Below are 13,785 nucleotides of genomic sequence, written 5' to 3'. Positions count from 1 at the left end.
TCTTTGATTTTTATGCATTTTATCACAAATAACTTGAGCAAATAAAATTAAAACCATTTTCATTGCCATCACCCAAATCTAACCCTCAATTCTTTTTTGTGCAGATATTTATAGCTGAGAAAATTATCTAGTTATAAGCCATTATTTTTTACATAAGCAAATTGAGACATAACTTTACGATAAAGGGACTTATCCAAGGTCACACAACTCTGGACAGATACCCAGAACTTCTGACTTTCAAATTGGTGCTGTTTTCTCTGTACTCTCCTGCGTTATTTACTCTTCAATATTCTGAATCTGTCCACTTCTCTTTATGCCCCTCTGCTGCTATCCTAATTCAGACTCCTATGCCCCATTATTGGACTGCTACATTTGGTCCTTCTGCTTTCATTCACGTTCTACTGCAATTCATTCTCTCCACTGCAACCAAAGCGAGTTTTTAAAACGCAAAACTGATCTTGTTGTTCTTCAGTGCCTTCTCCCTAGAATAAATTCTCCATTGTGATTTACCAAGCCTAGCATGGTCTGGCACCTGAATACTTCTCAAGGCTTGTATATCACCTTTCATTATACTCTATACTTTAGCTATTACTGGCCTACTTATAGTTCTCAAAATAAGCCATGTTCTTCCAATCAGATTTTGTCATTAGTATGTCAAGAAAGACTTAAATTGTAAACTTGATTTTCCAAAGTTAACAGGCTAGCCAAAGACCCATTATTGACTAATACAATTATACAATCAAGTCTTGTCTCTTTAAAAGAATGACTCAAGAAGATAAAGGAATAAGATTATCAGAGGATGTATATAAAGGAGGGATTGTTTTTTCTTTATACTTTAAGTTTTAGGGTACATGAGCACAACATGCAGGTTTGTTACATAGGTATACATGTGCCATATTGGTTTGCTGCACCCATCAATTCATCATTTACATTAGGTATTTCTCCTAATGCTATAAGGAGAGATTTTTTTAAAGGAAAAAAGATGCAATATGTGGTAAACATGTTCACACTATTATGATCATCCAATTTTCTAACTAGTAGTAGAAAGAACTGAAGAGATCATCTGATCCAGCTCTTAAATTTTAGTCAAGTAAACTGATCTCCATAAAGGGCATATATTTGGCTTAAGGTGACATTTGTTTCAAGGCTAAGCCCATCTCTAAAATCACATGACTCTAGCTGTATCATCCTGCCTCCATAAAGATAAATTTTTTTCTAAAACATTTGCTGTATTTCTTGAAGTATAATGAATTATATAAATAACTCCTAACTTTAATATATAAATATGCTATATTTCTTGAAGTATAATGAATTATATAAATAACTCCTAAATTTAATATATCCTAACTTTAATATATATAAATAACTCCTAACTTTAATATATAAATAGGATGAGTGACATTGTTCTCTGTCATAGTCTCAATAACTGGCATTGGAAGTACTTTCTAAAAAGGAGAAAAATAACTTTGACATTTTAGAAAATTATTGGTCAACTGCAGATTGGAAAGGAGTTTTATTAAATTTGATTTATTAAAATTATTTTATTAAAATTGATTTAATCTTAATATTCTTTAAAAGAATCTGAAGAATACTTTGCATTGTTTCCACTCGCTAAAGCTAAGATGGATTATGAGAATTGTCCCTAGGAGGAAGTTTCCAGTTTCCAGGCATAGCTCCCCTGCATATGGGGTTCCTGTCTTAGCCATTCAAAATGTCCAAAGAATTTAAATTTTTTTCATTGTATTGTCTGAAATTTTTCCAATAAAATTTCTGAGAATGTTACTAGATTATCACCATTTATACTTTGGTGTAATCCCTTCGCTGATATTTTCTGTAGATAAGGTTTAGTAGGTTTAAGGAAAGACAAGTAACTTTAGGTGGTAGATTACAGGACACCTGGCCCTAGACAGATGAGGCTTAGGAAAATGGAGCCTGCAAAAAAACATTTTCACACTTTTGCCTAGGATGGAGCTAATATCAAGAGTGGGTCTCAAGTCTTGTCTCTTTAAAAGAAGAAAGATTCAAGAAGATAAAGGAGATTATGAGAGGATGTATATAAAGGATATTTTTCTTTTAAAGGAGAACAGACGTAATATTTGGCAAACATATTCACGCTATTAGGATCATTTAATTTTCTAACTGGAAAGGACTGAAGAGATCATCTGATCCAGCTCTTAAATTTTAGTCCAGTAAACTGATCTCCATAAAGGCTGTATATTCAACTTAAGGTAGCGTTTGTTTCAAGGCCTTATAAGCCCATCTCTAAAATCACATGACTCATAGGCCAGTGCTCTAACCATGTCATCCAACCAAAGGTGATATCAACCATATGATCTTTTGTTTCATGCAAAAACAGAAATTTTTATTGCACACAACTCAAGACTTTGTACACTGGGGCTTTAACACTGAACTAACCTGACTCGGTGCCTGTCCTGGTGGTAAACTATATGTTCTGGTGTGAACAGAGAAATTATAAATAAATGAATACATCAATGAAATTGTTACTCATCAATACAGTAAATGCTATGACAATATTGAGGGGTGGAGAGTGTCTATCCAAATACAATGCTCAAGGAAAGCCTTTCTGAGGAAGTGACATTTAAGCAAAAACTGGTCATATTTATGTATTTTTACAACATTGTGAACAAGTTGGATAGACCAAGAAGCTGTCATCATAGTAAAATTTCTTCTGAATTCCTAACATTCACTTTCTGAGGAAACATGAAAACTTATCTTGCTTGTAAATTATAGACCACCTTTTGCAGAACTCTTATTTTTCAAATTGTTTCTAAACATATTATTTAATATCTAAAAAGAATTAAAACTATTGGCAACAATATAAAATTATTAAACTGATTTAATTTCAATATTCTTAGAGTGATCTGAAGTACATTTTGTATTGTTTGCCCTAGGAACTCAAGAAAGATCTTCATTGTCACCATTTGCACCTCCAGAACAAAGATTTGAAAGCACAAATTAGACATATGATGGATCTAGCTTGTCTTCAGGAACAGCAACACAGGCAGACTGAGGCGTGAGTACATACATTTACCTATTTTCCAATTTTAACACTATATCTGAAGCACAGAAGTTCAATTTTCCACTGCCAGAAAATTGAGTTTTATGTGTTACAGGATACATTATTTTTAAGTGTCTGTCTGAACCAGAAAACATTAAGAGAGTTATTTCCTTCCAACAAAGTTTTTACATTGGTTTATAAATTTGAAAGTGTTTTTCTTTAAAAGTATGTTACTTTTACTTAATATATGCTATGTAATACAAAATTTCATAAGTACCTACACACATTGAAAAGAAATCTGCCTTCTACCTCTATCTGCTAGCCATCCATTTCTCCACTTAGAAGCAATTGCTGTTAACATCACTTGAATTTTTAAGTAGGCAATTGTTAATTATTCATAATTCCAGAATTTTTTGCTGTCATTACAGTGAAGTTGCTAAATATCAGGTGTCCTGATTTTTATGTGATGCTATAACAGACCTTTTATGTTCTCTCTTCTAGCTCAGTAGTAACATTAGTCATTTAGTTTTTAAAACATAATAATAAAAAAAAGTATGGCTTAATCTTTTTTTGTCACATTGGATACGTCAGTCAACTCCTTAGGCATCACTTTGATGTTCCATGCAAATGGGAAATTTATTTCTCTAAGTGCTTTCTGCTACTCTAAGAATCTATTCATGTTCTACTGGTATGCTCAAATAACTGATAATTATCTTGATTTAGAGGAAATCATATTAGTATAGCTTTTTTTAAAAAAGAAAAATGAAAAACTTCAGGGAGTTACTCTTATGTGGATGGAAGTTCAGACTAATCTCTTTATACTTTCTGTGTCTATTCCTAGAGCAGGTATTGAATATTCATTTACTAACACTCAAACCACTTACATGAGCTGAAGTCATCAAGAAACAATAATTTCTTTTAACCATATTACATTTGCTATATCAGACCCCAGATGAATATACTATCTTAAGATAAACATTTACCTTAAAATGGGGGGAAAAAGACTAACTCAACAATTTAGAAAACTGGTGAACCAGAGGATCACAGAGGAAATGTAGCATAGAAGAAAGAGGATGAGTTTTGGAATCAATCTTGAATTCTAGCTTATATGAGCAATATAACCTTACACTGATTATTTAGCTTTGCTAAGCTATAGTTTTCTTATATAAAAATAGATTATAATACAGTTCATATAAAGGTTATGAATAGATTATAATACATTTCATATAAAGTTTTTGAAAAGATTAAACATAAAAATAAATAACATGATATAATTCCTGTGTTATAGGTGCCTAGGACTACTTTCAGGTTCAGTGATTCATTAGGAGGACTCACAGGACTCATCAGATAGTTGTATTCTTAGCTGTGCTTTATTTCAGCAAGAGGCTACAAAGCACATTCGGCAAAGGGAAAAGGTACAGGGGGCAAAGTCTGCAGGAACCCTGACACAGAGTTTCAAGAGTCTTCCTCCAGTGGAATCACACAGAATGTGCACAATTCCTCCAGCAAAAAGTTGTGGCAGCACATGTGAAATGTTGTCTGCTTTGGAAGCTCTTTTGAGTTCCATGTCCCAGGTTTTTATTGGGAGCTGGTTGCATAGGCACTTTCTGCCAGGATGTATCAAAATTCCAGACTTTTCAAAAGGAGAGAAGGTGTTTTAGCATAAACCACATTGTTTGTGCAAACAGTTTAAGCACAGTGAGCCACTCTTGTCATATGAGTTCTGGAAATGCTGGGAACCCTCCTAAAATCCATATTTTAAAATACCAGCCAGGTATCAACCTTATAACCAAGCCTTTCTTAGCAGTGTCAGACCTACTATGATAACTTTCCTGCACAGTACCTGATTAGTGTAGATGCTAAATAAGTAATTGTTTAAATGACTTTGATTAATAACTTTTTCTTGTACTTGTTACCTACTTGACTTAAATGCAGCACCCTCCAGCAACCCCCACCAAAAGGAAAAAGGTCATAATTTCTTGTGCTGCTATTGAAATATTTAAGACTTGTAGGTTAAAAGGTGGTATTTCTTTGTGTATGAAAGTGAATGCCCGATTAGTCTTTTCCCACTACCCTATCCATACTTCTAATGGTTCTCTTCTCCTCGATGTTATGAGTCAACTGGAACATCATCTATTGATGGACTCAGGATTCCAGGACTGAATCATTTCAAGATCATTCATGTTGTCAGACATCTTCCTTTATAGAAAATTTGGGAACCACTGATTGAGTGTATAAATTTATAACTGTTTAGCTGTGACATTTCTTCAATGAACACTTACACAGAGGTCTGATACACAAAAAATTACATTCGGTGCTGCTGTAATTGTTGCTAATAAGGGAGATTTTGAGTTAAAGCCGTGAATCCAGTGACCTAACGATTATTTATACTCCCCATCCTTATCCACAACTTTTCTCCTTAAAGTCCCTTTAAGTGCCATTCCAAAAGCCATTTCTTTAGGTCATTTAACTTAAAGGAGAGGTAGGTTTTGTTATTTTGTTATGTGTTTGTGTGTGTGTGTGTGTTTTAATGTTGTATACCTAAAATATGTCTCATCATTTCACATAGTATATTAATTTTTCATTTCAATTTTATGATAATTAGTAGCAGTAACAACATCTGTAGTTTGGAAATCACATTATGTTTTGCAAAAAGCTTTTATGTACATTTAATTCATTTAGCTAGGGACAGTGGCTCATCCCTGTAATCCCAGCACTTTGGGAGGTGGAGGCAAGAAGATCTCTTGAGGCTAGGTGTTTGAGACCAACCTGGACAACATAGCAAGACCCCATCTCTACCAAAAAATAAAAAAATTAGTCAGTGTAGTGGCACACATCTGTGGTCCCAGCAACTTGGGAGCCTAAGGTGGGAGGATCAAGTGAGGCCAGGAGTTCGAGGCTGCAGTGAGATGATCATGCCACTACACTCCAGCCTGGGCCACAGAGTGAGACCCTGTCTCTAAAAAATAAATAAACAAATATACTTAACTCATTTAGTCCTCAAAGCAATCTCCTATTATAAGTAGTGGCTATTTATCTGTCCCTCACATTACAGAGGAAAAACTTCAGTTTTTGCCTTGTCCAAGGTCATATGGAAGCAAGTGAAGACAATCTGAGACTAGAACTCAGTTCATACATGGGAAATTATTTTAATGATATGCTAATGCTTTGGGTGTTACATAAAAGAACTAAAATTATGTGTTTAAAATGTCATATTTATCTCTCCTTTCTTCTCATCTTCTGTATATAGAGTATTGAATGCTTTACTTCCAACCCTAAGAAAACAATATTGCACATTAAAAGAAGCCGGCCTGTCAAATGCTGCTTTTGAATCTGACTTCAAAGAGATCGAACATTTGGTAGAGAGGAAAAAAGTGGTAGTTTGGGCTGACCAAACTGCCGAACAACCAAAGCAAAACGATCTACCAGGGATTTCTGTTCTTATGACCTTTCCACAACTTGGACCAGTTCAGCCTATTCCTTGTTGTAAGTATAACTTTCGTTTTAAGTAAATAGTAACATTATTTCTAAAGAGAACCTTTGTATATCAATCTATAGAACAGTTAATTTTAATAGGTTTGTCTATTTTATGAAAATTAATGGGAAAATTGGCTTTATAGTCATTTCAATTAACCAGTATCTTCCAAAGATCTAGAACAAGTATGCATTGATGTTCTATATAACTCTAGCAGTAAAATTCATTTTACCCTCTTTTCTTTTTTTTTTTTTTTTTTTTTTTTTGGTGACAGGGTCTCACCCTGTTGCCCAGCCTGGAGTCCAGTGGTGCAATCAAAGCTTGCTGCAGCCTCCACCTCCTGGGCTCTAGCAATCCTTCCACTTCAGCCCCACAAGTAGCTAGGAATTACAGGCATGCACCACCACTCCTGGCTTTTTTTTTTTTTTTTTTTTTTTCCTGTGGAAACAAAGTATCACTGTTACCCAGGCTGACCTCAAACTCCTGGGCTCAAGCAGTTGTCTCCCTTGGCCTCCCAAATTGCTGAGATTATAGGCATGAGCCGCTGTGCCTAACCCATTTTATCTATTTTTGATGGAACAATTTTGCTTCCCATCCTTCTTTAAAATGTAACCTCTATTAAGGGCAGGAAATTATAATTAATCATATCATATTTTATAATAATCTGTTCTTAAGATCGACTAACAGTGTAGAGTTTACTATTTTTCTATTGACAAATCACTTGATATTTCTCTTTCTCTCATAAAAGTATGTGTGAGACACTTTAATTGCAAAGCTAACATATAATCTTAGTTAAGAAAAAAATTCAGACAATGTAGAAGAAAAGAAGTAGACTGCCACCTTCAACTCTTCTCAGAACCTTAATTTTATGCCCTATCTCAGAGATTAAATGCTGTTAAATATTTATCTTTGCACTATGTGTGTAATACACATGTATTACATAAAGCTTTTTGTTAGGTTTCACGTGAATGCTAGCACATTACACATAGTGACCTGCAACTTTTTTGTTTAGTTTATTATGTTTATTGGTTTTATTTGTTTATTATGAACATTTTTAGGGTGCATACATGAAGAATCTACCTCATTTTTTTATTGTTTTTGAGAATCCAGAGAATAGATGTACCATAATTTAATTAACCTTTTTTCTATTAGTGAACAGTACATCAGAGAACACATCTGTGTATTCACATTTGTGCGTGCATAGCAGAATCCTAGAAGCTGATTTGCCAGGTTAAAGGACATATCTTTTTTTTTTAATGCATCATGTTAAACTGCTTTTCATAATTTTTTTCTGTACTTAGTACCCATGAGAGTACCTGTTTCATCTTTACCTAAACCAAAAATAGTAACAACAGCAATAATAATGCATAGTCTTTTTTGTTTTGTTTTGTTTTGTTTTGAGACCGAGTCTCGCTCTATCACCCAGGCTGGAGTGCAGTGGCGCGATCTCTGCTCACTGCAAGCTCCGTCTCCTGGGTTCACACCATTCTCCTGCCTCAGCCTCCAAAGAAGCTGGGACTACAGGTGCCCGCCATCATGCCCGGCTAATTTTTTGCATTTTTAGTAGAGACAGAGTTTCACCATGTTAGCCAGGATGGTCTCAATCTCCTGACCTCGTGATCCATCCACCTCGGCCTCCCAAAGTGCTGGGATTACAGGCGTGAGCCACCGCGCCCAGCTGCATAGTCTTTTAAAATGTGTAACTCTCAGATTATCGATGAGGCCAATTCATCCCCTGTGAGGTATCCTTTGCTCATTCACACTAGTGGAAATTTTTGTTTATTTGTTATGGGTTTGAGGGGCTTTTTGTTTGCTTGGTTTTTTACTTGGCACTTCGTATCTAATAACTCTTTGTTCATTTGGTGCTGCTTTTTTTTATATATATGTTGAGCAATAATTGATCAATTTATTGGACTTTTAACTTTTATATAGTCAAATCTACCTATATTTTCCATTATGGGGAATTTTCTTGGGATCTGGTGTTTATTAGCCCCTCACTCCCAACTAGAGTCCATTTTTCTTATGTGAGCTAAATGTGTGCTGGGACATTTGGCTCAAATGTGTCCCAGCACACATTTAGCTCACCTAAGACAAATAGACAAATAGTTGGGAGTGAAGGGCTAATATGTAAGACCTTATTCACAGAGAATAATAGTCTGTTGAAGTCAGATTTTATGTTAAGTGTTGCACCTCTGAATACAATCTGACTTCTGGCTTATTGAAATATTTCCTCAGTCTTTGGCTTGTAATAGTTTTATTATGTTATGCCTAGTTGACTTTATTTTTACTTTTCTTAAGTGGGTTCCTGACTTTCTGAATTTGTTTCTGCATTATCTTTTGTTTGTTTTGGAAAATTCTTAACCATTATCTCCTCACCTATTGCTTTTGTCACTTTTGCTCTCTCCTCTACTTCTGGGACTCCAATTATATTGCATGGCACTTTCCCATTGTATTGTCTATGCCCTTTACTCTTTTGCTTTTAATGTTTTTTTCTCTTCCTGGATAATTTTGTTTCTCACATTCTTCAGTTTACTTTCTTTTTTCAGCTTTATCGAATGATCCTTAAATCCATAAAATTTTTAATTTCAGTCGCTCTATTTCCAATTCTGGAATTTCCATTTTATTCTTTTTTATAGTTTCATATCTTTGCAAAAATTGTTATTAAGCACAAAGGGTATAATTACAGTCAGCCATCCATATTCCATGGGTTCTGCATCCATGGATTCAACCAACTAATCAAAAAAACAAAACATGGATGGTTTCATCTGTACTGAACATATAGACTTTTTTTGGTCATTATTCCCTAAACAATGCATCATAACTATTTACATAGTATATATATATATAGTATTAGGTATTGTAAGTAATCTAGAGATTATTAAAGCATATGGGAGGATTGTATAGGTTGTGTGCAAATGCTGTATTATTTTATATATAAAGGATATGAGCATCCATGAATTTTAGTATGGTCATGCAACCTATCCCTCACAGATACTGAGAGACAACTATAATTTAAAGTCTGTGTCTGAGAATTCCAAAGTCTGTAACCACTGGATCTGTTTAGACTGATTTTCTTGCATGTGGTCTTAATTCCTCATATGCATGCAAATTTTTTGTATGCCAGTCAGGTATTTGCAAAATTATTTGCGGAATATTTTGATGTATCTGATCATGATATTAAATATCTCAGAGAATATTTACAGTTCCTTCTTTCATATTCCAGGTAGCATTAGCAATTCAGAATCACCTCAGTCCTATTTCAGAGACTGAGGTAATTTGATACTAAACTGTAGTTTCCTGAGGTCCTGCCTATTTCTGATTTGCCCTCTACAGTATAGCTGTTCAGAGTCCCAACTCAAAGCAAGGAAGATTTACAAAGATCCTAAATTCCAGTTCCAGCACCCTATTCCCCCAAAGCTCTTAGCAGTGTTGCTATGCTTTTCTGCCAACTCTTCCAGCATAAGCAAACAACCTCAAGGGGAAATTAGCTGAAATTGCAGAAATTACTTTCCTGAGCCTCCAGCTTCCTCCTGATACTCACCTGTAATTTTTCACCATCTTATTAATAATCCAGTGCCTTCAAACAGATGTTTTTTATATTTTGTCCAGACTTTTAGTTGCCTTCAGAAGAAAGGTTGGTCTGAGTTATCTCCATCTTTATTATTAGCAGAAGTTCCCTATATTATACCTTTACATTAAGAAAATACGGAAGTTGGATAGATTATCTTAAAACATATATATTGTATATACACATATGTATTCTTTTTCTTTTAATAAAGCATTAGACCTGACCTAGTTGTGATCTCTGGAAAGCAAAACTTAAGTTTTTTTCAGATTCTCTCATACCTTTCGGGCATGATTCATTTTTTATAATGTACTCAAGATGTTAGAAAGGAAATAGGATTTTAACACCAAGATTGAGAAATACTGACCACCTGCTATATGATGCTCATTATTCCTTATTTAAAAATCCATATTTCACATACAGTATAATTGCATAGACTATACTTGTCAACAATAAAACAAAAGAATTTACTTGACTCTTAATTCCTTCTCGTGATATTTTTGAAGGAAAGACTTGAAGCCATGTTACATTTTATAATTAACGTGTTTTCTCTTGAACACATATTAGAAGGTGAGTTTTGTTTTTATAATGTTTTGTTCTTGGTTCGTTACTTTACTATTTCATTCAAATGATTTTAGAGATCAACTATTTATTTATTATGTATTTTCCATTTCATGAATTATGTATGTTGTATACATGACTAATAGTGTCAAGGAGGAATAATAGGAACGGTGTTTATAAGTGAGTTCAAGTGCATTAGGGACCTTTAAAAGTATTTACTAGATTAACTATATTCTTTTTACTTAAATACACACACATGCAGTGCTTTTAAGAATCTGGGCCAGGGACAGTGGCTTACGCCTGCAATCCCAGTATTTTGGGAGACTGACGCAGACCAATCGCTTGAGTCAGGAGTTCAAGACCAGCCTGAGCAACAGGGCGAAACCCTGTCTCTACAAAAAATACAAAACTTGGCAAGGCATAGTGGCCCATGCCTGTAATCCTAGCTACTTGGGAGGCTGAACTGGGAGGATCACTTGAGCTTGGGAAGTTGAGGCTGCAGTGAGCCGAGATTGCACCATTGCACTTCAGCCTAGGCAACAAAGCAAGACTCTGTCTCAAAAAAAAAAAAAAAATCTGATGAGATTAACTATAATGAATATAGTCTATATTGTTGGGCATTTGGGTTGTTTAATAAATTTTCACTATTATTGCAAATAATGTTTTAGTAAGCAAATATGTATATTTATCTTTGTGCTCATATCTGACTATCCCTACAATAAATTCTTAGAAGTAAAATTTCTGGCTCAAGATAAATGCCCATTATGCAAAATTTGAAATATATATTGCCAAGTAACTCTCCTCCTTCAAGTGATTTAACCCCCATCAAGCAGTATAAATGAAGAAGCTTTTTTTTTTTTTTTAGCCTCACCAGCTTTTGATGTTAAAATATTTTTAATTTCTACCTTTAGTAAATCAATTACAAACATGTATATAAGCACAAAGAATACTATGAGTACCATGTGCCCAACACCTAACTTTAAAACTTATCAGCTCATGTCTAGTCTTGAAAACCCATCTGCTTTCCTCCACCCCAGCTCTTACACTAGATTATTTTAAAGTAGATCTCGGAGAACACATGGACACAGGAAGGGGAACATCACACACTGGGGCCTGTTATGGGGTGGGGGAAGGGGGGAGGGATAGCATTAGGAGGTATACCTAATGTTAAATGACAAGTTAATGGGTGCAGCACACCAACATGGCACATGTATACATATGTAACTAACCTGCACGTTGTGCACATGTGCCCTAAAACTTAAAGTATAATTAAAAAATAAATAAATAAATAATAAAATTTTAAAAAGATTAGGATTCATTTCGTTGTAGCTTGCAGGCCAAAGCTGATTCACTATCTGTTTTTTATGTCCCATGTGCCAAGATTTTTTTTTTCACATTTGTATATGACTGGAAAAAATTAGAAAAATATTTTGTGACACCTGATAATTATAAAACATTCAAATTTCAGTGTTAATAAATAAAGTTTTATTTCAAAAAACAAAACAAAAAAAAGTAGATCTCAGACAGCACATCATTTCTTCCATTTACATCAAGTGTGTATAAAAGAAAAATGTCATCAAATAATGTGTCCAAATTTCCCCCATTGTCTCATAAATTATTTGTTTCTATGATTTGTTTGAATTAAGATACAAACAAGGTTCATGCCTATGCAGTCTTTTTTAATCTTGGACACTCTCTCCCACTTTTGTCTTTGCTAATTTTTAGGTTGGTGCAGAAGTAATTGTGGTTTTCATCATTGAAAGTAATGGCAATGCTTGTTGATACTTTGCCAATAGTCATAAATACTATCTTTTTTCCATATTCATTACTAATATAGTTGAGTGTGTTTTTTTTAATTGAAGAGTCTTTTTTCTGTGAATTGCCCAGCCATCCTTTGAACATTTTTCTGATATAGCCATCTTTAGTAACAATCGTTACTTTTTTACAAGATCTTAAGTGTAGGTTTTTTTTCATTCATTCAACAGTGTTTAACTTACAGCAGTATTTCAGGCACTTGTCTGATGATAGGGATCAAAGTATGAAACAAACTCCACCACCCTCAAGGAGCTCACTTCTAGTAGAGAAAGACAATAATATAGTAAATAAATTAAACAGAATGCTAGGAGGTACTACATGCTATAAGAAAGAAATAAAGGGAGTTCAGGAGTGTGGCCAGGGAGGAGAGAGATTGCTATTTTCAGTAGCATGGTCAGGGAGGATCTCACTGATAAAACTTGAAGGACTTCACAGGACTAGCTATATGAATATCTGGGAGAAGAAACTTTTTTAGGTAGAGGGACACAATCACAGTGCAAAATCTCTAACATAGGAATTTGCCTTACATATTCAAAGGCTGATGAGGATATATAACTGGTACAAAGAAAAAGAGAATGAAAGTAGTGAGGAGATCAGAGAGATAAAGGGAAGGAAGGCAGATCACATAAGGGCCTTGTAGGTTACTATCAGGACTTAATTAGTCTTTTACTCTGAATAAAACAAGGAGCCATGACATGGTCTGAGCAGAAATGTAACATATCTCAATTGTGCTCTTAAAAGATCTCTCTGACTGCTGTGGTGAGAATAGATTATACTATGGCAAGGGCTGAAACATGAGGAGGCACTAGAATAACCCAGGCAAAAGACGGAGGTTATTCAGACCAGGATAATAGCATTGGAGCTGGTGAGAAGTGGTCAGATTCTAAAATGTTTTGAAGGTAGAGCCAGCAAGATTTCCAAGAAAATTAGATTTGGAATAGGAGAGAAAGAAATGCTTAAGACTGAATCTAAAATTTTGGAACTTAGCATCTAAAAGAATTGAGTCACCTTCAGAGAGATAAGAAGACTTCAGATGGAGCAGGTATACAGGGTGGAGGTTGTAGAAAATTAGGAGTTCAGTTCTAGGCATGTTAAATTTGTCTAAGATACATCCAAGTGGAGACATCATGTAGGCAGTTAAGAATCTGAAGTTCAGGAGAGAAGTCTAAGCTAAAATATAAATTCGAGAGTTGTTAACATTTAGATGATATTTAAAGCCATAGGACAGGATGAAATCACTAAGGGATATTAACTTTTTCCTGTAATATACATAGTATAACTATACCCTTCAAGATTTGCCACTTATTCTTGCTTTTGTTTGAGGTTTCCTTTTTAATGCTGAAAGTTAAA

At 34.5% G+C, this 13,785-nt stretch overlaps 1 protein-coding gene and 1 non-coding gene across 6 annotated transcripts in view; one reads left to right on the top strand and one right to left on the bottom strand.

The window, feature by feature from the left end:
- KIF18A (kinesin family member 18A) overlaps positions 1 to 13,785 on the top strand; it is an 87,832-nt gene that overhangs the window by 41,915 nt on the left and 32,132 nt on the right. For all 5 annotated transcript variants that reach the window (XM_016920599.4, XM_001138250.5, XM_009460131.4 and 2 more), the window contains 2 exons: positions 2,913 to 3,034; positions 6,270 to 6,505. In XM_016920599.4, the coding sequence (XP_016776088.1) occupies positions 2,913 to 3,034; positions 6,270 to 6,505 (358 nt within the window). The remainder of the gene's footprint in view (positions 1 to 2,912; positions 3,035 to 6,269; positions 6,506 to 13,785) is intronic.
- Positions 8,498 to 8,593, bottom strand: MIR610 (microRNA mir-610). The gene has a single exon (NR_035940.1). It is a non-coding gene; the product is annotated as a microRNA mir-610 (primary transcript).

This window comes from Pan troglodytes, chromosome 9, assembly GCF_028858775.2.
Source record: "Pan troglodytes isolate AG18354 chromosome 9, NHGRI_mPanTro3-v2.0_pri, whole genome shotgun sequence".
Classification (NCBI taxonomy): domain Eukaryota; kingdom Metazoa; phylum Chordata; class Mammalia; order Primates; family Hominidae; genus Pan; species Pan troglodytes.
The sequence above is the reverse complement of the archived record's forward strand: the minus strand, read 5'-3'. Positions and strand labels throughout refer to the sequence as shown.